Source organism: Clupea harengus, unplaced genomic scaffold, assembly GCF_900700415.2.
Source record: "Clupea harengus unplaced genomic scaffold, Ch_v2.0.2, whole genome shotgun sequence".
NCBI classification, from domain to species: Eukaryota; Metazoa; Chordata; class Actinopteri; order Clupeiformes; family Clupeidae; genus Clupea; species Clupea harengus.
Window position 1 is genome coordinate 7902 of NW_024879928.1, and position 26845 is coordinate 34746.

General features: G+C 44.5%; 2 protein-coding genes and 3 long non-coding RNA genes across 8 annotated transcripts; 1 reads left to right on the forward strand and 4 right to left on the reverse strand.

The window, feature by feature from the left end:
• Nucleotides 1-12582, reverse strand: LOC122130767 (fas-binding factor 1 homolog). 4 transcript variants are annotated; one of them, XM_042705530.1, is made up of 33 exons: nt 11810-12582; nt 11389-11507; nt 11152-11179; nt 11021-11062; nt 10768-10846; nt 10614-10677; nt 10478-10528; nt 10071-10212; nt 9894-9974; nt 9562-9612; nt 9205-9351; nt 8972-9110; nt 8485-8660; nt 8323-8419; nt 7604-8026; nt 7314-7382; nt 6884-7008; nt 6476-6730; nt 6251-6300; nt 5897-5944; nt 5517-5648; nt 4846-4946; nt 4143-4349; nt 3786-3893; nt 3442-3581; nt 3022-3140; nt 2747-2869; nt 2297-2482; nt 1679-1855; nt 1234-1371; nt 792-888; nt 555-679; nt 1-147 (listed from the first exon to the last, which is right to left on the reverse strand). In XM_042705530.1, the coding sequence occupies exons 2-33, from the start codon at nt 11389-11391 to the stop codon at nt 67-69; spliced, it is 3804 nt and encodes a 1267-aa protein (XP_042561464.1). In that variant the 5' UTR covers nt 11392-11507; nt 11810-12582; the 3' UTR covers nt 1-66. The 4 variants fall into 4 exon arrangements, with proteins under 4 accessions (XP_042561464.1, XP_042561463.1, XP_042561465.1 ...); XM_042705529.1 differs by having other exon boundaries at nt 11389-12582; XM_042705531.1 differs by lacking the exon at nt 9562-9612 and having other exon boundaries at nt 11389-12582.
• On the forward strand, nt 11470-23018 carry LOC122130771. Its single transcript, XR_006151959.1, has 4 exons — nt 11470-11556; nt 17100-17180; nt 17331-17455; nt 22790-23018. It is a non-coding gene; the product is annotated as an uncharacterized LOC122130771 (long non-coding RNA).
• Nucleotides 13445-14624, reverse strand: LOC122130770. The gene is made up of 2 exons (XR_006151958.1): nt 14534-14624; nt 13445-14392 (listed from the first exon to the last, which is right to left on the reverse strand). It is a non-coding gene; the product is annotated as an uncharacterized LOC122130770 (long non-coding RNA).
• On the reverse strand, nt 15369-17085 carry LOC122130772. The gene is made up of 2 exons (XR_006151960.1): nt 16727-17085; nt 15369-15427 (listed from the first exon to the last, which is right to left on the reverse strand). It is a non-coding gene; the product is annotated as an uncharacterized LOC122130772 (long non-coding RNA).
• LOC122130768 (cytoglobin-2-like) lies at nt 17850-25980 on the reverse strand. The gene is made up of 3 exons (XM_042705533.1): nt 25422-25980; nt 19745-19976; nt 17850-19495 (listed from the first exon to the last, which is right to left on the reverse strand). The coding sequence occupies exons 1-3, from the start codon at nt 25568-25570 to the stop codon at nt 19349-19351; spliced, it is 528 nt and encodes a 175-aa protein (XP_042561467.1). The 5' UTR covers nt 25571-25980; the 3' UTR covers nt 17850-19348.
• Between the last annotated feature and the right edge of the window lie 865 nt (nt 25981-26845).

Consider the following 26845-nt stretch of genomic DNA (forward strand, 5'->3'; position numbering starts at 1 on the left):
CAACGTGTACAAATTCAATTTTATTGCACTTTAAAAAATAAAAAACAATATACAAGATTTGCGGTGTCATGTGTGAAATGATGAATTGTATGGTGAAGCCTTCAGTGTGTCCAGGAAGAACTGCTCGTCTTGGAGGAAGTCTCTGTCCTGTAAAGAGGATAAATGTGTGTTTCAGAACCTTATTGAGCCCTTGTACTTAAAGCTATTATATCAACTCGATGCAGTGGTTAAGTAGGGAGCTTATGCATGTTCCGTGTCCCACTGACTCAATATATGAAGTCTTAACATGGCCCAGTCAGAAATGATAGTTACTATCCGTAAAGGGTTAAGTCCTAGTTTCCACAACTCTGGGATGTGCATTGAATATACTTCTGAAATGTGAAGGGCCTTTGTGATCGTGGTGGCATACCTGCCCTCATTCATTCTGATTTAAACACTACAGACCAACTGTAAACAGCACATCCTAGGTAAACACCATTTTAATGAAAGCACTGGATTGAGATAATGACACCCTACTGTCGAACATTGTGCTATATTTAGTGGGTACAGCGTACCTTTTCTGCAGAGTGTCTGAGCATGGCCAGTTTGGCTAGAAGTTCTGGGGACGTTGCGTTGTTGATGGGAGAATGGACCTGGACTAGAGGGGACATCAGCTGACTACTGCCCACTGGTGCCATATCTGCAGTCAACGTCAAACCAGAATTGATCATCAAACACTGAGAATATATGGCAGAGAACATTTAGATGGGACAACTCATCAGTGTTTGTGTTAAGCAGGGAGGGGGGAGTACCTGTGTAAATGGGTGCTGTGGCCAAGTTGATGGGGAGGCTGTGCCTCGTGTTCTCAACTTCTCTCATCCTCATTCGCTCAGTCATCCTCATTCGCTCCTGAAAGATAACATCAAATAACCAGCTCTCATGTATGTGATCAATTGCCAATGTAAAGATGCACTGATGATGTAAAGATGTATGTAACAGACTCAACAGAGAACTACTGTAACATTGCAATTTGGGATTTGTATGAAATGTCCATATTGATCCATACATACAACTTTTACTCATGTTAAAATTTAGGAACCAAAACAATATCTTCACGTGACATAGCTCAACTTTAAAATGAGCATGTTGTCTCCTGTGTTGTTGTATGTAACTGGACCACAGCGATACAGGGTGCGGTAGTGCCCCCCACATCTTGAGGGAGGAGGTGGAAACAGAGCTGCGGATGCCCCTCACCTGGTGCATGTGTTGCTCCTGCTGCCTCAGGCGCTCCATCTGTGCGTGGATACTGCGCAGCCGTGCCTGGTGCTCCGCCTCCACCTGTTGGGCCTCCTGCAGTGCCCGCTCCCCCTCCTCAAACTTCTCTGCGGCCAGCTGCACAGACACGGGCAACAACGCTCATTACTGTTTCACAACTCTAGGAATGACATCGTGAGAATATATATAAATAATAGATAGATAGATAGATGGATACTATTTTAATCCCGAAGGAAATTTAGGTGCTGATTTTATGAAGTATACATCTTCATCTTGAAAGGAATTACTTTTCACAGATGAATCATCATTTCTCCAGCCCTCCCTGTGACCAGTCAACTTCATAGTCATGTAAAGAGCATTACGTCATTTTGCGAAGGCTGTACCCCAGCTTCACCAAATATTTCCGATCAAGTGTCGCTCCCACCTTGCTGAAGCTCTCCACCTCCTGAGCTCTGGTCTTGAGTCGGAGCGCTGTGGCACTCAGCTTCTCCTTCTCCCGCTCCAGGTCCTCCCTGAGGCGATCCAGGGACTCTCTCTCCCGAGTCGCCGCATCTTCTCGTTGCTTCAGCTCCCCTGCCCTCAGCTTGAGCTCGGCCTGCTCCTGCGCACGCACAGATAAGAGATCACGTCTCAGTGCCGGTCTGTGCAAAACTGAGTAAGCACACCAACACCTTATGCATCTCGCATCATCATTTTTCAGGGGTTAACCATGTAATTGAGAGCTGTAGACTGTTTGGTTGGATTTGTGAGCATAGGTCTGGTCTGATTTCTGTTCAAGGGCTACTCGTGTTGCTCGCTGCTCCCACATGTCATGATACATGCTACCCCTCATGCCATGCTGACACTGCAGCCCTCTACCTGTGCAAAGCTGATGATTGATCCCTCACGGTGGGCGTCTCTCTACCTGTGCAAAGCTGATGATTGATCCCTCACTGTGGGCGTCTCTCTACCTGTGCAAAGCTGATGATTGATCCCTCACGGTGGGCGTCTCTCTACCTGTGCAAAGCTGATGATTGATCCCTCACGGTGGGCGTCTCTCTACCTGTGCAAAGCTGATGATTGATCCCTCACGGTGGGCGTCTCTCTCCAGGGCTCGGCTGGCCTCCCTCTCCACCCGCTCCTGCCGCTGCTTCTCCTGCGTGTGGTACTGCGTCCACTCGGCCGCAAGCTTCCTGCGCTCCTCAGCACAGCGCTTCATCACCTGCTGCTGCTCCTCCAGCAGGGCACTCTGGAGGGGGGAGGGAGAGAGAGAGAGAGAGAGAGAGAGAGAGAGAGAGAGAGACAGAGAGAGATAGAGAGAGAGAAACAAATAATTGTGTGACAAAAATCATCATTTCTACCTATGTTATGCATGTGCATCATTAATGTTTCCGCTGTCTCTGTCTTTTGGTTTCTCTCTCTCTCTTTATCACCTTGTCACCCAGCTACTCTGACTCGGAGTGGGTTATTGAGTAAGTGACAGAGCCTCTCACAAAAAGACACACACACAAACCTTGGCTCTCTCCAGCTCTTCTCTCTCTATGCCTGTCTGCTGGGCCATGGTCCGTCTCTCCTCCTCCAGGCCCCTCAGGGCGGACTCTGCTTTTGCCTGTTCCGCTGAAACCCTCCAGCGCTCCTGAAGCACACAAACACCAGGAATGAGCTATGATAGGTGAAAATTACCATCTCTGAGGAGATTCTGACCACACTCTATTTTCACACTGACACTGAGGTCTGCAGAAAAAAGTGGGGCCGGCTCTCAAGCCGAAGGGGTCGTCCCTTTCTGACCTTCTCCAGCTGCCTCTGCTGCTCGGCCAGCTGGGTGTCCATCTTGGCGATGACCTCCTGCAGCCTCGTCCTCTCCTCGGCCATGGCCCTCTGCTGCTGGCTCAGACGGTCCTGCATCACTGAGCCACCAAAAACAACACATGGTATAATTCTTCAGGTTCTGCCTTGAAACTTGAATGAACAGGAAAGTTCTGGAAAAAGGGGGGGCCCAGTATCACTGAGTAACACACAATTTATAGGTTGTACTATATCAACGTTTGTACTGAATCAATGAATAGTCTGAAGGCAGACTGATTATGTAGGTTTCTATCTGCATGTTCAGTTACTAAAACACCAGTGTTACAGTTAACTGCATTTATTTCAACTATTAAGGATTGGATCAAAACTGAGTGTCACAAAAAAGCTGACTGCTGTAGGCACCTCTGAGCTGCTCGTCCCTCTGCCGTGCCCCCAGCTCCAGGCCTTGGGTGGTGTGCTCGTGGGTGCTCTCCACCCGAGAGGACACGTCCCCCAGCCGCCGCGAAAACTGCTCCATCTGTTCGATCACCACCGTCAAGGACCTGAAAAAACCCACAGAACATGAGGCTTCTCTGCTCTCCACTGCTATGACTATCTGTGCCAAAGAATCTAAAACCTCTTTTGACGAGTATTGTCCACAGAAAATCCCTTTATTATACATGAATGTAAACAGGAACAGATCACTTCTTGCTATGCATGACAAGACTCGGTGTATGTGAGGTGGGCTGGTAGTAACGCTGGGGGACCTGGTTTGTGAGGTGGCGCTAGTCACTGCGTCAATCTCCTCCTCCTTCAGCCTCTTCAGTCGAGTAACCTGCTCCTCATGGTCCTTCTTCATCTCCAGAATGGACTTCCTGGGATGGGGAAGGAAATGGTGCTTAGTGCTATGAAACATTTCACACATTTGAGACAGAGCGTTATTCTGAGTATTGTAAGTATTGTCTATGCAGTGGTTTTTACTGGTGGCTATATATTTGTGGCAGGTCTACATTCCATGGCTGTGCTGCCTGTTTCATGTTGTGAATCCTGCCAAACCAAACACAGTGAACACAGGGAACACAGTGAACACAGGGAACACAGGGAACACAGGCGATTTCTGGCACCTCTGCAGCTCACGGAGCCTCTCCACCTCGCGGTCTCTGTCCTGCTGGCTCTGGGCGAGGCGGCGCTGTTGCTGGGCCTGCAGCTCGGCTCTCTCCTGCTCCGAAAACCGCGTGACGGAGGCCAGGCGCTCCGCCAGGTCCTCGTTCTCCTGCCGCATGCGCGTCTCCCGCTGGGCTCCAGACTCCTCCAGAAGTTTCACACGAGCCCTGGGGGGCAAGGACAAGAAGTCAACACACACACACACACACACACACACACAGACACAGACACAGACACAGACACACACACACACAGACACAGACACAGACACACAGACATACAAAGCAAGAGTAATCCGCACAGTAAGACAAACAAAGGTACAAGTAAAATTCAGAGTGAAAAGTAACTAGATACACATTCACCTTCACAATTAGAATAGCTAGTAAACAGCTTATAGAGAGAAATAGACAGACATACAAACATGCACTGGGAACAAATGCAATATCTCACTACTCATCCACACCTGCACAGGAATGTACAGATACACACACACACACACACACACACACAGACTGTCTGTTCAGGTTGCGGTTTGCGGTCATGGTGTCGTGGTTGGCTGTGCAGGTTGTGTGTGGTGTACCTGTGTGTGTGTGTGTGTGTGTGTGTGGTGTACCTCTGTGTGTGTGGTGTACCTGTGTGTGTGTGTGTGTGTGTGTGGCGTACCTGTGATTGTTCTCCATCAGCTCCGTGTCCTGCTTATGGCGTAACTGCATGCTCTCCAGCAGCATCTGGTTCTGGCTCCGCTCCAGCTGGAGGGTTCGCACCTTCACCACACAACACCGCGTCACACACACACACACACACACACACACACACACACACACACACACACACACACACACACACACACACACACACACACACACACACACACACACACACACACACACACACACACACACACACACACACACACAGATAATAGATACTGGGTCAAGCTCACCAACTGCATCAATTTCATACCACAGAAATGTCAAATGAAGCTATTGCTGTCTTTGCTTATATCTCAAGTCACACCCTTATAGAGATGAACAATTTGGAGCAGTACAAATCCATACTCTGAAGCATCCATGGCACAGCAGACCAGTTGGCTAATTGGAAACTAATGATGTCAATGTTCATTAGAAATCTAGTTAAAATGTTAATGTTGCCAATTTAATGTTACTCTTCCCCTTTCCTCCGAGATCTGATACGTGGTTAGTAAATGCTTTTGCTGTGGTTGTAAAGGCCGAGCTTGCAACATGGCCATCTGAAACTCTGTTTTCTACTTTCTGGAGTGTAATATACCGGTACGGGTGTGGTGTGGTGTGGTGTGTTCTGGTATGGTGTGGTACCTGGCCCTCCAGCTGGATGATGCGAGCCTGCAGTGTGGCTAGGTGCTCCCCTGCCTGCTGCTCGGCCTCCCAGCGCTGCCTGGTCAGGGCCCCCACCTCCACCGCTCCACCCAGACTCCACCCGCCAGCCAGCTGTGCCCCGGAGCACACAAGACAGGAACACGTTACTGCCAAGCCCTAAGCTAAGCCTTCACACAGAGGCTAAACAAGGGCAGTGTGTGAAGTGTGGAAATATTTTTGTTAACTGCACAACACAAGCTGACTTATACTTCTATTTATAAAATATAACATTCAGCAAGGACAGAACAATGTCTAGATCATGTCCTGTGATGTCACATCTACAGGGATGTGTTCTCCCACATGCTTCATATTGTATTTACCTGTTGTTGTAGTAAAAGCTGCTGAAGGCTCTCTGTGGACAAGGACACCTGATGGGGAAAAATAGAGGAATATTAAAGAAAAGGTGGGAGGAATAAATCTGGAGCCATCATTGTCTAATTGTCTTTCTTCTTCCTGCATGCTTCAGTATATTGTCATGCAACTCTCACATACACACTGCTCTCTTTATTGATTTTATGTGTAAAAGCTCTTTAGCATTTAGATTAGATTCAGTGTTTTCCATTGAACAGAATTCTACCTGTAGTCTTAATAAAAATATGTTGGTAAATCTTCCAACCATGTTTAAACATTATATGTGCATAAGTTCAAGTTGAAAACCATGTCAATCGGCTGACCTGAGGTTGGCTAACCGGAGCTGCATTCTCCACTGTTCTCTGTTGTGGTACTGCAAAGACATTGAAACAATTCAGATCACAGCAAGGGATCGCTGAGACAAGATCAGACAACGAGAAGAAACGGAAGAAAAACAATGAAACATTTACAACCACCACAAGATTTACAAACAAAGCTCTCCTTAGCTTCTGATCTACATTGTCCACCTCTCACTCAAGAGTACCTACACCAGGTGGCGCTGTTCCACCCAGCAGCTATGGGGTCGGGCACCTGCCATGTCTGTGCTGCGCAGCTAGGGGGCAGAGCCTGCGCACTGGGGGCCCATCCAGCCTGGTCCTGTGAGGGGGAGCACTGGGGAGGCGGGCGCCTAACCACTGTTCTCTGCTGCCGCGGCTGGGAGACCTGGTCTATTGGCACTACCGTAGGTGACTGCAGGGGACATGGGGCAGGATCTGGCAGACTCACGGCGTAAGCTGAACTATCTTAAGGGGTGGTGGCAAGGAGAGGTGAGAAATATATTAAGGAGAGTCAAACTCCTCCACTTCCTGCATGACTATATTGCAAACTCCCAAGCAGGCAAACTACAGCAGCAATAGGAGTCTAACACCCGACGCCTGACGTGTTTAGCACCATACCTCTGGTTATGATGGGTCCTTGGTCTTGATCGGCTTTGCTTGGCCTCAGTTGGTCCCCTCTTCCTGGTTTTGAGAGGGACGTAGTGGGACTACCTGGCCTCTGTGAAGCAACAGAAGGGCCTCTCCTGAGAGGAATAGACACAGACATGTACTCATTTGATGAGATTTTCATTACGGTTATATTCCAACTGGCTCCAGGCTGATAATAGTGCTCAGCACATCTACCTTCAATTTCACTAACTCAAAAGTTAATGACAAAACCTATTAGCTGATCCAATCACCTTCAATATAATCAGCAATCCTTAATGATGCCCCAAACCCAAGGGACATCTCCATACCACAGACACAATGTGTGGCACCGGGCTATGGTGTTTTAAGTGTCATACCTGAATGCCACCGTCAGAATTAATTAAAAGTCCAGTGGCCTCACCCTGCCTCCTTGTTTAGCTCCAGTGTGTCTTCTTGTTTTCTCCGGGGAGTTGGTGAAGGTTGGCGTTTACTGTGAAAATGATTGATAATGGGTATTACAACTCTTACATTCCAGGTGAAGGTCTTTATCAGTATACCATCACCACATGACCATCAAGGTTATGATGCCATCCCAGTTGCATTAATGATGATGTACGTCAGGCGTAAAAATTAGACGTCACCATATTCGTGTCCTAGAGAGGACGTCTGCATGTAGGATCTGCTTCAAAACATCGGTCATCTCCATCTTACCTGAGAAAGGAGTCCACATCCACGTCCTCTCCCAAGCCTAGGGCGTCCTGCTGGGCAACCTTCTTCTCCTCGTTGACCTTCTTTCGACTTAGTGCACCAGCCAACCAATCGTCCTCCTGCTCTTTCTCCGTCTCCTCCATCTCTCCGAGCCCCTTGCCAGTGTCCCGTGTGAATCTGGTGCTTTTGGGTGAAAATGTGGCTATCTCAGTGATGGGCTTTGATGATGGGGAGGGAGGAACTTTAGAGTCGTCTGTTGCGGCCGTGTCCCCTATTGGTTTCTTTGGCTCTTCCACTTCCTCATCAGCATCATCATCCTGTTTGAGCCCCAACCAATCAGCCGTAGGCCTGCTGGCACGTGTGGGTGTGGCAGGAGTGCTGGGCTTTGACCTGCGCTCAGGTGAGCTAATATCTTCTGTGGAGAATCTAGACCATTAAACACAAATATAAATGGTTTGATATTAAGGAGTGACCTAGAGCATTGAACACAAATATAAAGGGTTTGATATTAAGGAGTGACCTAGACCATTGAACACAAATATAAAGGGTTTGATATTAAGGAGTGACCTAGACCATTGAACACAAATATAAAGGGTTTGATATTAAGGAGTGACCTAGACCATTGAACACAAATATAATGGGTTGGATATTAAGGAGTGACCTTGGTTAGTTTGACCGTACAGTGACACAGTAACTCACCTGATATTAACAATAGTTCTCACCTGACAGACTGCCTGCGGGACTGTCTTCCTTCTGGGGTGCCGGCCAGTGTGGGATGGTAGGAGCCAAAAGTGAGGTCCTCCTCTCCAAAAGGAGCATCTATGGGAAGGAAAGAGTCTGGTTACATCTTCCTAAAGCAGGGCATACTGGTGAGGTGGACTCACCTTTGGCACCGCCGCTCTTCTGCTGCTGTTGTTGTTGCTGCGGTTGTTGCTGCTGCTGCTGCTGCTGTTGCAGTGGTTCTTTCTTCTCCCCTGTTGGGGGGCGCTCCAGCAGGTGTGGGGATGTCCCTCGGCCCAAGATCTCGTCGAGCCTGGTGCGCGGTCTCTGGGGGGGCTCACTGTTCAGCACGAGAGGGGGCATGTGTCAGTGTAGAGACCGTAACTGGATCACTGGATGAAAATGAACAATGAACTAAACATGTACATTTAATACACTTATGCGAGAATCACAGTCAGTCGGTAGACAATAGCACACAATCTTAGCAATAGAACAGAGTATTCTATGATGGGCAGTCAAGACACATTAGAGGATCCCAAAATCTCCTCTGTTACAACATGATATTCTAAGCTTTGTTTACTGGCACTGTAACTCTACTAACGAGCCTCTCTTTTGAATTGGTAAGGAGCTTTGGAGCATTGGCAAAGGTACCTCTCTTTCTTTGGAGCAAGCGGGACGGTCTTGTTCTTAGATGTAACTGTTTCTCCAAATCCTAGGGCATTCATGAGGTCATCCTCATCATCATCGAATGTCAGCTCGTCCCGTTTCTTTGGAGCCAGGGCCGGTGATGCTTTTTTAAGCAGACGAAAAAAGGATCACATTCGACACATGAATGATACATGAATGAAATAAACGAATGATAACCAGCATTTGACAGAAATTACCCGTCTCATTCTTTTTCTGACTGATATGAGGGGACGCAGAGGGGGAGTCACTTTTTTTCCCTGACGCCTTCTCTGACAGGGAGCTCGGTTTGGGTGCCTTTGGGGGATCCAATTCATCCAGTAGGTCATCCAGGGGATCGTCAAAGTCTGAATCAGAAAGCAACAAGGCCAAATCACATACTGGACAAATAATGATCATTGAAAATAAGTCTGAGCGGTTCCCTCACTCAAGGTAAAGGGAAATGTTTGTTGGGTAATGTTTATATGTTTCGAATACACACTATGTTCCATAACCTTGAGGGAATCTTCACAGAATGAACCTGAATAAGGCAATGATATATTCTATTCTATGGATACCTTTTTCACCTGCAGGTGGTCCAGGTGGAACACCATCGCCACCCTCATCATCTTAAACAATTCAGCAATGAGAGGGGGAAGAGGAATACAGTAAGACCTCCATAATCATATGGGGGAGAAGTATACCCCTCTCATTAGACTAACCCAACTGACCTAAACACCTGTATGATACCAAACACCTGTTCTCCAAGTCAATGGAATACTGTTGTCACGGTAATCTTAAACATAAACATATTGTTTACACATTAATCTTATCAAATGGTAGTAGTGAAAAAAGTATCTGACTGTTCAAGGGCTATACAGCAACAATGAGGAAAGAGTTATACAGTTACCTATAAAGCTGAATTTCTTGTAACCCCGTGCTGTTGCTGCGGGTGCTGAGCTGGGCTTCCTCTCTTCGCGGGCGAGTACATCTGAGGACACACACTATGGTCAAGCACCGGATACAACACACGGGTATTAGGCATTCATCAGTCTCTTGTGTGTTACTCCTAAGTGTCATCACATACCCGTGTCATTGGCCTTCAGCTTGTCTCCAGGGTTCAAAGGCTCTGGCTTAGGACCTGCTGATGTGTAGCTCTTAGTCTGTGGTGGGGCAGAGCTTGGTTTCTTCTTTGACCCAAACAGGTCAGCATCCATGTCATCAATGTCCTGATGATTTAAAGTCGACCACCAAATTTAGTTGACCACCAAATGAAAGTACAGATGGTTTTCCGAACAGGAATTTTACTCATCATGTTTGTAGGATCTCAGATAGATGCAATGAGGCGACAATTCTGCTACATACAGTTTGATACCATTTAGAGTTAGCAAATTTAACAGTAACAGAATACTATGTTTCCCACCTTATTTCCTCTACTTGACTTCAAGAGAGCCCCAAATAATGATCATTATGAATGAACCTGTAGCTCCTTACCTTCATGCTCTCCAGAAGAGCTTGAGGATCAGCCTCTGACACATCCGACACCTGCAAAGAAACAACTCTCAAAATGAAACGGGATTATGCACCCCAGCTCAGGAGTATATCAATAGTTTAATTACTATCAACCTACTTCCTCTTCTTTCTCGGCTTCCTCTGCCAGTTTACTGAAGAAATCATCATCTTCCAACACGGACCTGGAAATCACAGCCGATGCCAAAAACATGAAAAAAAGGGCAACCTAAATAGTGTTTCAAAGCTTTCTGTCTCACCTGGTCGCTCCTTACCTCTTGCCACTGCGCGACGGCAGTACACCTTTTTCCCTTGTGCGCTCACGGAAAGGAGTTTGGGTCTTTGCAGGGAAATCTGTGAGAATTAAAAAAAAACAGCTGTGTAAGAGGATTCATATTTGGCACGCATTACTAACTTCTTGTAGGAGCAACACAGCTTTGCGGTTACTGGTAAGTTATAATACATTCTTGACATTGTATTTTGTATAGATAAATACAGAGGTTGTAACCCTCAAGAATGTACACATACCATCATCGTCTAAAAGACCTCCAAGTACATCATCAATTGAGCCTATGGAAAAAGAATGCGATTTTAAATCAATTTTACAGTTGGGAACGCTGTACGTGTCAATTCCATAATATAAAACTTAGTGGACTTACTTCGTAAAGCCTTCTTTTGTTTTGCGGTCTGTTGTGGTAGAAGAGCATACAAAAAAAGTTCGATGATATCAGGAGGACCTTACTGTCACATAGCTAACTACAACACTGACATGCATGCAGCACTCCAAGGGGAAAATTCTAACAGTGGTGACTAACTAGCAGTATAAATAATAACAAAATATACAGTTTAGCCTTTGCAAAGTGCATGCATTACTCTATCAAGGTTGTCGTACTCACCATGGTTTTCTAGCTTGGGCAGATAATAGGTCAACTGGATGAGGTTAAATCTCTTCAGAGCGTCGGCGTCACCAATGGTAACCGTAGCGAGGAGCAATCTCATAACCCATGATTGCGGACTTGTTTCGATAAAAGATAAATGAATGCAGCCAACAGTGTCCTCATAAGGTATAGTATCACAACCTTCGTATCTCTAACATACAAATGTAGGCATGGATACAAGCTAATTACGCTTAATGTTACTGCATAACTTATTGTTAAGTGAAATTCATGAGGCTGCAATCTTAGCTGTACCAAGTAGATAGACGGCTGCTACATAAACCTACTTCTGACAATTTGCAATAAAGTGTTCGAAATTAAAGACATATGGGGCACCCGATGGACGAAATGGCACATACTTAATTCCTGAAATATCACTCACATAATGTCAATTGACCTGGACAGAAATCGTCTTCAAAGATTTTAAACGTTGGTTCGTTGGAGAAACTTCCTGTTTGCTCCTGAGAATTGTGGGTAGTGTAGTACCCACGAACAGTTCCATGAAACCACCACTAGGTTGAGATAGTGTTCTAAAAATGACAAAGCTCCAGTACGATTTAACCGAACTGAGTGTCAGCTTCTATATCGTAAAAAAGTCGTTGTAAATTTAAGTCAGTGGCTACTGACGCGTACTCTGTACTGGTTAAGTAGTCATTTTGCATTTGTTCAACCTGAAAACTCCTCTCCCAGAATGAACTGAGGATGAGATGAGTATTTTTCACGTTCGCAATGGTTGCTTTTTCTCTTGTAGGTTTGATTACAGTGATGCCTGCCAGTGATGCCAGAGCACGTGGAAAAGAGATTTCTATCTTTCATGAAGGGTGACCAGACGTCCTCTTTTACCTGGACATGTCCTCTTTTCGAGACCTAAAAAATGCGTCCGGCAGGGATTTCAAAAACGCCTGGGATTTCGCCTTTCACAAACTACTGTTTACGCCCTTACAAGTTTTGGAAGGGGTATCTATTCCCTTACGTTCCACCTTCTTGCGTGAGCTCTGACTGTAGAGAGAACTGTCATTGGTCGACCGCCCTTTCAGTGTTGCCAGATGCACGATAATTATCCTCCAGATACGATTATTTTGAGCATATGGTAGGCCTACATTACGCCATTTCCAATCTGGCAACACTGAGCACCTTGCCGCTTTCAGTAGTTGCATTGTTTACAAGAGCACATGACATCTGCATGTCAAAACTTCGTCGAGGGGGAGGGGGCGGGGTCATCTTCATGTGAGAATAGATGTTAAAACTTCGTCAAGGGGGAGGGGGTGGGGTCATCTGTATGCCCCGTGGGCCAGATCCAGTATACACTACCCCACCCCCTCCCCCGCGACGAAGTGTCCTCTTTTTCACAAACTCAAATCTGGTCACCCTAATAACCTTGCTTTTCTCTAAACAGCCATTTTGATATATACTGGTTGAAAGAAAGCCACACAAAAAACAAAACCCATTGATTATGTACTTGTTGCTGTATTTGAAAGCAATTCGCCAGCAGCTCTGAGCAGATGAACATGTGCATCTTGTCCTTTTAAATATTTTGACTTGCTCAAAAAACACCATTACAAAGGGGGGGGGGGGACAGTGTGTCGTTCCGGCTGCATGCTTGAAGTGGACTCCTGCTGTGATTAATACTTTGCTTATGCATTGTTTGTTGTCATCTGGGTTTAGTGACATGCAGAGGGATATGCTGATGTCTCAGCATTAGTAAACCTGTTCTCAATTGCTTGCGTTTGCAGATGAATTGTATGGGACATTCCTTTGCTAGTCTTCTGAGTTCTCTGGGGGGTGTCCATGCCACAATTCATGTGCAGATCTGCAGAGCCTGGGTTCTGGGTATTGTTGACGCAAAGAACTTCATCCAAAATCCACTGCTGACTTTATATTTGCCCAGAATGTGCCAATTTGTTTATTTAATGCTGACAGTTGAGACCATGTTTGAAAAGATATTTCTGCATTAAAGTTTTGGATTTACACTAGGCAAGCTAAACATTCATTTAACAACAGCAACTCCAACACAAAATGAGGGGACAAAATCATTTTTATTCTTTTTAGAGGTAGGAGTGGATTACAAAGTGTAAGCTAATTTGTCATAATGTTGAAAGAAAATTAGGTTATCAAGTGACATGTCATATTTCTGTGCAATCATCATGTTTCAAGCCTTTCCTCAGATCTGGAAGGATTGTCAGTTTTTAGAAAGCCTGCTCTGTTTTACTGAAACCCTTTGACGAATGCAAAGTGGTTGTGAATAAAATATGATCTCATGTGGCCTTTAGTGTACCATAATAGTCATGAAAGGAGCTTTCGAGGGAGTAAATCCAGCAACAATCAGCAGGTCTCTATATCAGCTGTATCATAGCAATTTAGAAAGGGAGTGGGACTGTTAAGGACTGTAAGACCAGTAATGTTTCTAGATTTCACAATCATAGTGTTGTTTTACTCTCTGCACTGTATAATCCAGTGTATAATGTTATGCAATCTTCTCCAACCATCTTATAGACGGTTCATTCCATGAAAGAGTGGTTGTCATGGCACAACTGCTAGTTTTACCTGCCAACCACGTGAGAGACTGGGTCAAATGACTATGGTTCTCAGCCGTGTTTCTGTTTGCTTTTGTTTTACAAGGTATGGGAATATTTGTTGCTTTGATGACAAAAAAAAACAATCTGGAAAGAAAATACAGGATGTTTTCATTAGGCACACAACGATTTTTTTCATGTTTTCACAAACCTTAAGAAAATCCTCTAACCATCCGGACATAAACAAACAGCCCACAGAGTTGTTCTAGCTGTGCCCAATGTGTGCACATAATTCCATCTGTGAAGTCACAGTTGCTTGCTACAAAGAGGGAGGTTCTGAGGATCTTCCTTTTGGAACAAGGACGGGACCTCTGTGGCAACAGATGTTTGGAGTGTGCCTGGGGTCCAAAGCGAGCTGCTATATTTCAGTTCCACCAACTTGCTCTCACATCCTGTCATGACAATCACCAGTGTGTGAGTAGAGTTCTGTTCATGCTGATTGGTGCATTAATGGCTTCAAAAAATGACTCATCAGAGGTTCCTGATATGATTAATTATATTGAATTTGTTTTACATGTGGTGGACCAAATTACCTGAGAGCTCTGAGAACTATGGGGTAGTCAAAAGGATTCACCATGCATGTGGACGTTGAACCATGGACTTCCACTGTATCGGTGCAGAGTTCTGTGAAAATAAGAAGTAAAAGCTGGCATGCAAGGTATAAATCATTTAGTGACAAAGCATACTGTAAATGGGCTTATTGCCATCCTGTTGACAAGATTGTTGTTTGCGCCTATGAGCAGGCTCTGGTTTCCTGAGGATGCGCTGCTCAGCGTGCACCTTGCTTTCCGCCACCGCTTCTTCAAAACACCGCAGTATTCACGAGGCTTCCGAGTTGGCGACTCGACCAAGCCGCTCGGCTCGACAGCCATGTTTTCTTAACAGCCTTTCACAATCCAGGGCTTTGATGGATTGCAGTTGCACTTCTAAATGATTTAGTGAGAGCAGCTTGGTGGAGAGTACGCTTAAAAGCTTTAAAGTGGAGCAAGCATGTGCAGTGGATCGCTTTGGAGCATTTTTATTTTAATTCTTTTCATTCCATTCTTTCTCTTTTTGTTTACTCCGTTTGTCTTAAAAAAGCTCCAGTATTTCACTGGTTTGGACGTTCCCTATCATCACTCAGACAAAGACTGAGGCTAGTTGTAATGTATGTGCTCTGACTGGACCCTGAGCCTGGGCCAACTCTTGCTTGTTTTGTCTCGTTTCTTTCCGGAGATATCTCAATGAGGTTATAGGCCTCAGTGAGTTGTTCAGTAATTCCTTGGAACTTCACAGCACCAATATGGTGTGATAGTGTTCTTAAAGAATGAAAATGAGCACACACACACCTTGGGGTTCTTGCTGACGGTGATTAAGGTCATCATTTTGTTGCTGTAGTGTCTACCTTCATGTAGGGCATGTCTCTCTCTCCAGGCTCGTCCGTGTGCCTATTGGGGGGTTAGGGGATGGAGATAAACAGGTACAGTATGGACTGTAAATACTGTAAGTTTCTTTGCCTATGTTGCTCGCCTGTTAGCCTGAATTCACCTTTTGTCTCAAAGTGTGTGGTAACAGCCTGCGGGATCCCCCTGTCCACTGACTCACACAACTCAACATGTTTGCCATGTGGCCCGCTGCTAGTGGTTGGCATGTGTGCCCTGGTCTGGGGCCAGGAGGCTGATGGGATTGCCCATTGAGGCAATTAAAGAGATGGATTTAAGAGCTCAGTCCCTTTTCTTTCTTCCCCATTCCTCCCCATTAAAACATGGCATGCACTGCTGTCCCACTCTACTCCTTTTCGTCTGCACGCCACCTCATGTTGACCTCCTTCCAGGCGTCCTCCGAGTTATGAGGACGTTTCAAGATCAAAATTTACGATAGAGTAGATTTATGGTTGTGGACCATTCATGGTTCAGTCTCCATGTTTCAATTTGGACCGTATTATGACATGCTCAGTCATGCTTTGTCTTGGATACGTGTTGCCTTTCACCTACAGGTAGTCAGTGAAGCAATACAAAATGCCACATTGTGAAATAAATAGCTGTCACGTTGAAATTGTTTATCACCCTGTTTTTGACAAAACAGAAGGTCTTATTGGATGTTTTGAATATTGAGTGTGTTAAAACATAATGTCACACAGTGCTTTTTAAGAGTTTCACACTAATGTCCACATACGTACATCATATCATATGGTGTCCTTGTATCTCATGTTGTATTAGTACATGACTGAGACATGGTGTGTGGCAGGCTGTTCTCTCTTGACAGATCTGAATAGGAAGCAGATTAGACCTGGGTGATCACCCTTTGAGTCATGTTTAAACAAAGCTGAGGTGTGCTGACATTAGGAGCCCATCACTTACACAGGTAAACATGAAGCGATAACCTGGGAAAACTCTTACAAACTTCTGCTGTTGGCTTCAAATAAAATGTGTGGATTTTGAAAACATAAGATTTGATATTTCTAGAAGTAACAGTGCTAGGATCTTCAACTGTCACCGGATACTTGTGAGAGCCTTTGATAGCAGAGCACAGAGGACTGTTTTATTACCACCACAAACATTTAATATCCAAACAGTGGAATAAACTGCTTCCAGCTGCCATTTGGCAGAGTTAAAGAGTGTGGGTAAGAGAAGTACAAAAAGCCAAAAACACCAGTGATGAGGCTCATGATAATCGAAGCGAAGGAGACAGTGAGATTACGAGTGAGTGAAAGGCAGATTACTCACGGTCCGACTCGATTGGCGTACCTCCGGCGCAGCAGCATTGCCAGGGTGCTGAGCACCATAAAGGTGGTGCACATGGTCACGCCAGTCCCACGGGGCCCCACTAGCAGGTCAGGGAGTGGGCAGCAGCCTAGCTCTCTGTGCAGGGGGGAGAGAGAGCAGAGTGAACAGGAACACAGCGGTCCCCTCGCTCACACTGTCGCCACCGCCACCCCTACCCCTCGCCGGGCAGCTCGTGAGGCAGATTAGTTCTGCGGGGATTAGACCAGATCAGACCACATGTTAGCCCCCCCTTTATAAAACAGTCGTGTTTGGGGCTCCTGAACTTCTATGCTGCTTGTATGAGTACAATTATTTTCTGTCTTGAATCAAACTTGCCCTTGTCTGTTTATACTAGCTGACGGTGTTGCAGCTTCCGGTGACAGAACTTGGATGAAGGGGTCATGGAAAAAAACAATGACAGCATCACAAAAATATGGTATTGAGCTCTTGATTGGGATAATGACAAACTATGATGTGATGTTTCACATCACCATACTTCTATTAACCTCATACCCCATAACAGGTCAGCTTCTTTTTTTTTCTGAAAACTTAGTGTGGTTCTCTCTCCCTGCTTGCATGTGTATAGGGTATGCCTTAATCCCACAATCCCCTTGCGTATTGGGTCAGCATTGCAGGAGAGCATTGGGCAAGAGGAAGAGGCTCCATGACGGTTATTGTTCCACATGAGAGGGGTGGAGTGGGGCATCCAAGGTGAGTTGTGGGTGGGGAGGCGATGTTGAAATCCATGAGTTAGCGTGGAAACGGAACAGAAATTCAGAATTGACCTTCTGCACATGGTTTTGGCAATGTACACATTTCTAATATCATTAAGAGTTTTTAGTTGAGGAATTATTGAGTTTAGTTGATAAAAAGAGATACTACAAAAATCGAATTGATACCGTTGATTAAATAATGCTACCCACTGACAACCAGAACAAGGACAACAGCCTTGTATGGCACATTCAGTCATATATTCAAACAAACAAATCTATTATTGTTCTTGTGTGGTTTTGTCCACCTAGCTTTGATCAGTATTCTATTCAGTTTCCCATTAGTAAGGGTAAATGTTTCAAATTTAGTTTTTAACACAGCAATATCACCATTGTTGTAATTTGTTCAATTTAATAGATGATATACACATTTCCAGTACAGAGAGGGTTATAATACCAGTTTGATCATACAGACAGTGACGTGTTCATTATCCAAATGGCAGTAAGACATTTTATAACACTACTTGTAAGACATACATTTTCCAGAATATGTTTTAGAACTGCATAATATATATATATATTTTTAAGTTGTACCTCCATATTCAGAAGGATAATGATAACAGGCTTTAGATAAACTTAGAGTCTCACAAGTAAATACCATATAGAAAAATAAAACAGAACAGGTACATCAACATTTCTTTTCTAAGCGGAAGCTCTAATTCTAATGGACATTCAAATGACTCTTTCTGTGATACAAACATTGTGCATAACAGATAACATAGACAACATCAACATGAGTTGTTAGGGTCCAGGTTCTGGACGTCCTAAAATAGTATCTACATGATCAATACAAAATACCTCAAATATTTAGTGCGTGAAATATGCCACTTAGACATGGAATGTTTGATAATGATACAAAAAGATTGAGTTATTTGCACACAAGATCATAGTGGTTACCTTTCGGTCATGTTCATGCCAAGGAAAAAATGCTTCACCCACGCCAGATCTTATATCTCTCTTCAACTGTCACATAATTCAGCTCCAGGAATGTGGATTCAAAAAAGGTTTGTACACATTTATTAAAACATGTTTGAAGGGAAGATAAAATGGTCCAGTGCACAAATAACTGATAACAAAATAGTTACCATGGAAAAGGTATGTTTGGCTTTCCTTAAAGTTCACCAACTTTATGTTGCTAGATATCCGCAGAATGTAGTTTATAGGGTATAGGCAGGACTTTGGTAGATTACTGACATTTTGTTGTTTCTTTTCATTTTGTTGTTGTTAGTGTTGTCATTATGGTAGTCCATGTAAACTTAAATGTCTAGATTTCTGAAGATTTGTTTGACACCATCAAAACACCATGTGAGGACAGAGCAGGCGGAGATGGATTCCTGTGAATTGTAGATTCTTCATTTTCGCAGGGGTAAAAAGCTTTCTTTATCAGCACTTCATCTATAGAAACATACACTTCCTCTCTCTCTCCCACATGCACAGTCTCCCTTAACCCATACGTACACACACACACACACACACACACACACACACACACACACACACACACACACACTCACTCACTCACTTACTCCCACACACATGCAGACATACTGTACGTGTTTGCATAACACAGGGACGTGGCCACACATTCCACGGCAGTGCACCACAGTTGCACAGTGGCATGGGAAAAGTCCCCCAGAAGTATGATGCTGGGTGGGAAGGAATGTGGAGCTGACCCCATGCATTGACATTCAACACGGCGGTCTTCTGCAGTCCCAATGCAGAGGAACGAGGGACCAAAGGTGCCTATCTGACAAGTCCGTTGAGACTTTGGTGTCGTTTTGGCACAGCGAGCCACACAAAACATGCCTGAGTAGGTGTCAGTGGGGCTGGTGGCCTATACCCACCCCAGCTCAGCATAGACACGAGTCACGTGGGTGTACAGCACGCCCATGAGTTTTGACCAGGCCCCCTGGACCTCGGCAGGATGGAACGTGTCTGGAAAGGCTTCCAGCAGCACCTCCAGAATCACTCCTCCAATGATCTGGGGCAAAATAAGACAGAGATTGGAGAGATTACTGACAGGCAATACATGTTTTTGAATACTTCTGTCCTGAAACACATATACAAACAGCTTTGGTTTATTCAGTCTGATGCAATGTAAACAACCCCATATTACAAAGGTTAACACCAAATCAGCTTGGAGAAGTTGTAAATTCTTTATGTTGGTCAGCTCTTCCTCTCTGTGTATGTCAGTGCAGGCATGTGTACATTAAGGAGTATTTGGTGTTACCTTGAAGTACACCGGGTCCACCTTATGTCGGAGTGCGTGTGCTTTGGCCACCAGCTTCAGCACTGAGGCCACCTTAGTGGCATCATGGATGTTCTCCACCAGCGTGTTGATGCCATTGATGACCCGCACAGCATGCTTCCTAAACTGGGTGCTCTGGGCCATCTCCTCAGGGTCCTCCATGTGCTGGAAGTCCTTAAAGTACTTCTTGGATGAAGGAAACTTCACAAAAAGCCTGCAGATGGGACAGAGAGCACAAAAGAAGGCTTGGATTACATTATTAGGATTTAGTTCCTGTAGCTTTGTTTATGAACTAAGCCCTAGGGTACTTAACTGCACTACAACTTGGCTGAAAACCCCTCCTCAATAATTAAAAGTGCATCGTGGAACTAAGCATTCCTAGAAATACTGCCTTTTTTTCAACATCCACCAACAGCCTGAGAACTGATCCCTGATCAGATTTAAGCGATAATGTGTACTGTGAATCCTACTTGACTTGTGTTTGATTCCTTGAAAGCGCTGATATGGTATGAGACATTTTCCGTCCTTGTCATGCAAGTTAATTTAGATGCAATTGGTGTTCAACTTAATATACTTCTTTTTTTTTTTTTTTTGCCCCCCCCCCCCCCCCCTCTTCGGAGGACAGCTTTATTTGTATTCCAGTGTAGTTACAATAGGGATTGAAGCCGTTCCGAACACACCCATCCCAATACAGTGTGAAAACAAAGGGGCATAAAGCAACAAACAGACAAGCAAGCAGACAGACAAGCAGACACACAGACAGACCAAAAGACAGACAAGTAGACAGAACAACAGACAGGCCAACAAACAAATACACAAGACATTATATAATAAATAATTAAGACCTTTGTCAGGTTTTTAATGGCACACACGACACACTGGAACACACACGTGCATATATGGAGGCGACACAGGACACACACACACACACACACACACACGCAAGTAGGCCTGAGGTTGCGGTGAATTTATTTTCTGCTTTTTCCCATCCTGGACCGTCCTTCCTCAAGGACCCCCCAGGAGCAGTGGGCAGCTTGTAGCGCCCGGGGACCAAGTGAAGTGAACTGTTCATCTTTGGTCAGGGATGGACATGTGTTCTGTTATTTTGCATGTTTTTTCTGTTGGGGTCCTTAGTGGAGGAAACCCCTTGTGAACACGGGACTCCACACAGAAAGGCCCGGGAGATAGCCCACCTGAGCACTGTGCACTCTGGGGAGGACTTGCCCCCCAGAGCCAACAGCACCCCATGCGGGAATCGAACCCATGACCTTCTTGCTGTGAGGCGGCAGTGCAAGCTGTGCAAGCAACTGAGCCACCGTGCCCAATAGTTATATAGTTGCGGTGGGATTGTTGTATACTTTACCAGCCCATGACAGTGGGAAAGATAAGAGTCAGTGGAGAAGGAATTGATGGGGGGAATCTGTGTGAATTAAGGGGGATGAGATGTGCCTGCATTGGTGGGGATTGTGTTGAAGACTGCATGTGGGTGTGTGTGACAAAGGGAGAGTAAAGCTGGAGAGGGAAAGAGAGAGAAAGAAAGAGAAGAAGTGTAATTGAGCGTGTATATGTGTGTGTACATGTTGGTGTGTGTGTCTGTGATTATGCATATGATAGCCCAATGAGAAGGGAAACTTAATATACTTCAATGTCAATGTTATTGAAAAATGATCTGTGAGCACAACCATCTGGAACACTGTTCTACCTGCCTTCAGAGTTACTCCACTTGTCCTCTGGCCTCATTCGTATCATAAGCAAACACATCTGAGAGGGTGTAGACAGCCATAAATATTTGCCTTTGTAATATTTAACCACCACTCCAAGAGACACATTGTTTCCTCTGTGAGTAAACGTTTGTGGAACATTTCTTGGATAGAGAGCAAACTTATATTATGAACTGATTCGTTCATAGTTAACCTGGGGTGAACATTGCTATGAACCAGCATGGTTTCTGGACAGCTGCTGTGTTTTTTTCTTTTTTCTGTTCATCTCGTAAAGGGGGGCCACTTATCTCCAAATGAGAACAATCTTATATTGTATTATATATAAGTTACAACTTATCTCCAGAAAGATATTCTTTCAGTTTACAGATTTAACATGTTCCCAGTTGAATATAGGATAGGAATCTTGGAGGAATCTTGGAGGAAAAAGCTCTTTGAGGAGCGGAGCAGCAGTGTGTGTGTCAGATGAGCCGAGGGAAGTGTGCTAATGAGTCTGGGATTGGTTAAGTCACCTTCCGCACAATTACCCTTCTGAGTGAAAAAACAAACTCAGGCTTTTCTCTTTATTTGAGCTCTTCCCTCTTAACTACATGTGTGTGAGAGGAAGAGAGAGTGAGAGAAAACGAGAAAAAAAGGAAAAGACAAGAGAAAAGTAGAAAAAGAAAAAGTGAAGGTTGGAGAGGAAAAGAGATTTTTTACCATTTATCCATGTGATTTGTCAGGCTGTGTATTTGTAAAGTCGTGTGTAAGACGTTCCTCATCCAAACTGAGGTGTTGTCCAAAGCGGCTCAATAGTTATGGTAGTCCGACTGAGGAAACTGGGACACTTCTTCACTACTAAGTCAACAAGAGATTCCCATGTTTCTTGTGCAATCACTGCAGCGGAATTAAGAGTTTAAGAGCTTACATCAACCCATTGTCTGAGTAAATCATTGATCATCGTTTCATTGATCAGTGGTGGAATTTAGTGCCTGGAAATGACCTTCTCACTGATGACAGCATACTCTATAAATTATTCATTGATTAATGATGAGTAAATGTGTGTGTGTGTGTATGCGCAGGCACTTGAAAATGTGTGTGTGTATGAGTGTGTGCACATTTTGGAATGGGATACTCATATAATTAATACCACATGCAACAGAAAGGGTGATTGCAGACTTCTCAAAGACAGGAGGTCCTGACCCTCTCTGCCACCCAAGGGTCCAGCCAAGAATCTCTGCACATCCTCTTGCTCTCAACAGGAAAGAGAACCATCATGGTTTATGCAAAAGAAAGACGGAGAAAGAGAAATCTCTGTTTTCACTGGCAGCTCCACCTGGGAGAACACAAGGAAGTGATCGACAAGAGGACGGAGGAATGCCCAAGTATGTGCGACCGCCACCGGCTGCAGTAATGCAACACCAATAGGCTGGACAAGCTTGGGCTTGGCTTCAAAGCTCGGAATGCTGAAGTGTTTACAACAGATGTCGCATACAAATTGCTTCATTAGTCTGTTGCATTGTCTCTTCCGATCTAGTCATTGTATCAACCAGCTGCAAACAGCTTCCTCCACAAATCCCTTGGCATATGGGTTTTCACAGTTTGAGAGAGAATGTAGCTTTATAGCAGCAACATCTTGTGAAAGCAACATTTAGTAAAAGGGCGTAGTCAACTTCTAATGAATGGACAACATACAATATGCTTTGCAAGTAGCATTTGAGTGAATGGGAGGGTAACATTTTTACTTGCGAATACAACCATTCTTTGTGCATCATGGGTGCTCCTGGTAAGATACGATGCAGTTTTCGGCTTTGGCAGTTCCCAGTAATTAGATCACATCACAAACCAAGCATTTAAACTAAAGTGGAACAGGGAGATTAACTTTGCAAACCCCTGCTGTGTCTGTGAGACACTCTGGCTGAAGCCGCCCTGTGAAACAAGCGAAGAATTTCCCATGGCCCTACTGACGAGCTCTCCTCATTCCTGTCCCGCCTGTACACTGAAATACTATAGGAGGGATCATTACAACGAGGCAACATAAAATATCAGGCTGGAATACTTTTACGTTACTATGATTTCAGTTATCAAAGTACCAACTCTCTTGTCTGAAAGAGATTTCAGACAGAACCTGTCTCAGGTTTTCTCTCAACAATGTGTAGTTTATTAGTGTATGGATGACCACAGAACAATTATCTTTGGGGAAATGGCTTAGTTACGGAGGGGCTTCTGCTCATCACACTGGTCAGTAGAGTTGTTCTAGAAATATAATTATCTAATGGACAAAACATATACATCAACATACAACTCCTGTTTACATTCTGGTGTTTTCATAGAATGTAGACATCGGCCACCTAGAACTTGCTTGTATTTCCAGCCTAAGGCTCTGTGTTCAACAATAATTGCTTCCCGCTCTCTTCTTTCGACTAATTGAAAACAACCAGCCCAAACCTGTATGGTGTCTTAAGAACCACGGCATTTTAAATGAACTTTTAAATCTTAAACAATGGGTGACTTTTGACAGAGGTGAACAGGGGTGAGCTGGGTGAGATGCCAGCCACCCTCCGAGGGAGGGGAGACTTTCACTGCCAAAGCTGTCAGCTGCGAGTGAGAGGACAGATGAATGGGACGGCACCACCCATCCCTGGCTCCCTCCTGTCCATACATGCTACACTTCTCGGATTGACTGTGAAAACCCAAACTCCAGCTTGCTAATGAATCATTTTCAGCCAATTAAAAATATTGCTGCAAATACTTTCTAAAATCAATTGGTTAAAAAACAAAAAAAAAAGAATGTGCAGCAATTGATTTCTGAACATTTTAACACAATTTGGATTTGATTACGCAAACCCTAGCTGTCCTGTGAGAGTGAGCTAATAGGAATCTTCCAGGAACTGAGAGTCATGTTACTCAGAAAGACTTTCTTTCTATCCCTCTTTATCCCTCTAGTTTACATCATACCATGTAAATGTTTACAACTTATGTCTACGTATACAGAGATATGTCATTTTGAGTTATATAATTAAACAGTTGTATAAAATGTAGTGTTGTCTGCAAAATGCATCTTCCATGTGTTTTTCATCCCCATGTAACCAACTGTATTATGGTCTCAGTCTCACGTGTTAACCTAGGTGTCAGTGTTCATTTGAAATGTCAAGGTAAAGGTCTGGTATTTAACCTTTTACCCAAAGCGACTTGTTTTCCTTTAATATTTAACCCGGCAGAATGCCTTCCAGGCAGAAAGACTAATTAAAAGCACTGTATGTATAGACTAATAGAAACACTAATTAAAAACACCGTATGTATAGACTAATAGATCCAGCTGCCTTCACTTCCTTCCATTCTGCTACTGAGGACGTATGTATTCGACCTTAGGTCTCTCATCCTCTGCATGCCACTATAGTTTTGAGATATCCAGGGTACTCAGACTGGCCAACTAGAAACATATTGTCTCCAGCCTTGGGCTTATTCTAATGGGTTAATAGGGTTAAACACGTGAGGTATAGAACACAGGGAAGACAACACATGTCTCAATGCATATATATAATCTCCTGCCTTGGAATGTTGAGATTAGAAGTGTTAGTTAGTGATCAAATTCCGTCAGGGTAACTGAACACAAAGCTGCGTTTCATTCTTGTCTGTTTAGTGACAAAGCAGCTTTACAAACAGAAACATACAGTCCAATAAAAGCATATATCTCAGATTATATTAATAGGTACACATCTGTCTAGGTATATTTATAGGCACACATCTGCATCCGATGAGTTACAGAAAATGCCCTGGTCTGTCAAACTACCCCGACATGAGATACCCCACACATTGTTGCATCCAGTATAATAACCCAGACATACTGGAGAGCCATCCACTCATGTCAGGATGTCAAGACAAGGCAAGGCAAGGCAAGAGAGATGATTTTGGAAAAGGTGTGGAAAACATGATAATAATAATAATAATAGTAGACGCACCTAGTTAGGACGGCGACCCCTGCTGCTTCACTGTTCTGGAAGACCACAGCCCATGTGTCCTGGAGCATGTCCTTCTCTTGGTCAGAGAGCAGGGCAGCCTCCGCCTGCTGCTGCCCAAACACCTCTCCATTCGCCTGGACCCGCTCCATCTCAGGACTCCCAGCGGTGAGGCAACGGCACGAGACGGAGGTGAAGGGAGAGTAAGAGGAGGAAAAACAAAGCTCTCTAAGCAGCCCCTTCTCCCCCAGCACCCTTTCCTTTTGTCCCTCACTTTCTCTCTGTCCCTCTCTCTTTCTCTTCTCTGACTCCTGGAGCTCTTGCTTCTATCTGCTGTCCAGCTGACTTCCTCACTCTCTGTATTCCCCCAGCGCTGAGACCTCATTAGACGCGCTCTGCCCACATGTATGCAGAGACTTGGCTCAGAGGAAGAGAGAGAAATAGAGAGAGAGAGAGAGAGAGAGAGAGAGAGAGAGAGAGAAAGAGCTGAGTGAGGAGTGCCCACCCACTTCCCTCCTTCTCTTTTCTCTCCGTCTCTTTCTCATACACATTCTTGCTCTCTGCCTGACACATACACTCTTTCACTCTCTCTCTCTCTCTCTCTCTCTCTCTCTCTCTCTCTCTCTATCTCACACACACACACACACACACACACACACACACACACAAACTTGGCTTATCTTTAACCCTGTTCCTGCTTGATTTCCTCTTTTCTCAGAAAGATGTCAACACATTTCTGAAAGCCAGCATGCGCCTCCTGTCACATTCTTGATAGAACCCACCAGCATCAGCAATTTCTACTCATTTTCTTCCGTGCGTAACTGGCACAAAGGGAATAATCTGAGGGCACACATGATTTGCAGGCCTGAATGTCTAAGGAACATGCCCTCTAAATCGGTCCAATAACTTTAACACAGAGTTTGAGAAACAAGAAACAAAAGACAAAAGACAAGCCTCAACTGTGAGCTCCAAAGCCATAAACCCTTGATCCCATTCCACTTGTTTTCCCATCCTGTCTACTGCACTCATTTCCCCATGTGAAAACAAAGCCTGTAACACGCAACATGGCTGTCAATGATTAACAAAATGAGTGTTGTTTGTAAAGAACTGGAGACTCAGCAACAATTGTCAGAGGATATTCAGCCTATTTACAGCACATTTTCAGCTGTGTTAATGTTCCAGTGTTAAAGCTCAAATGCACAAGGTAAAAGCCCTCCCTGCTCGTTCCTCTCCCTTGTCTTGAAATGTCTGTTGTGGGAATCTATAGTTTCTGGAGTGTTGTGAAAAGGTGAATCCACTGACTTCATCCACTTTCAACCTAAAGATGGTATACATCACCCTTCATTACAGTAATATATCTACCATGCCTGTAGCTCACCCACCCCCCTCAATGTCAATTTAGGTGCAATAGGTCAAATAGGTACTGG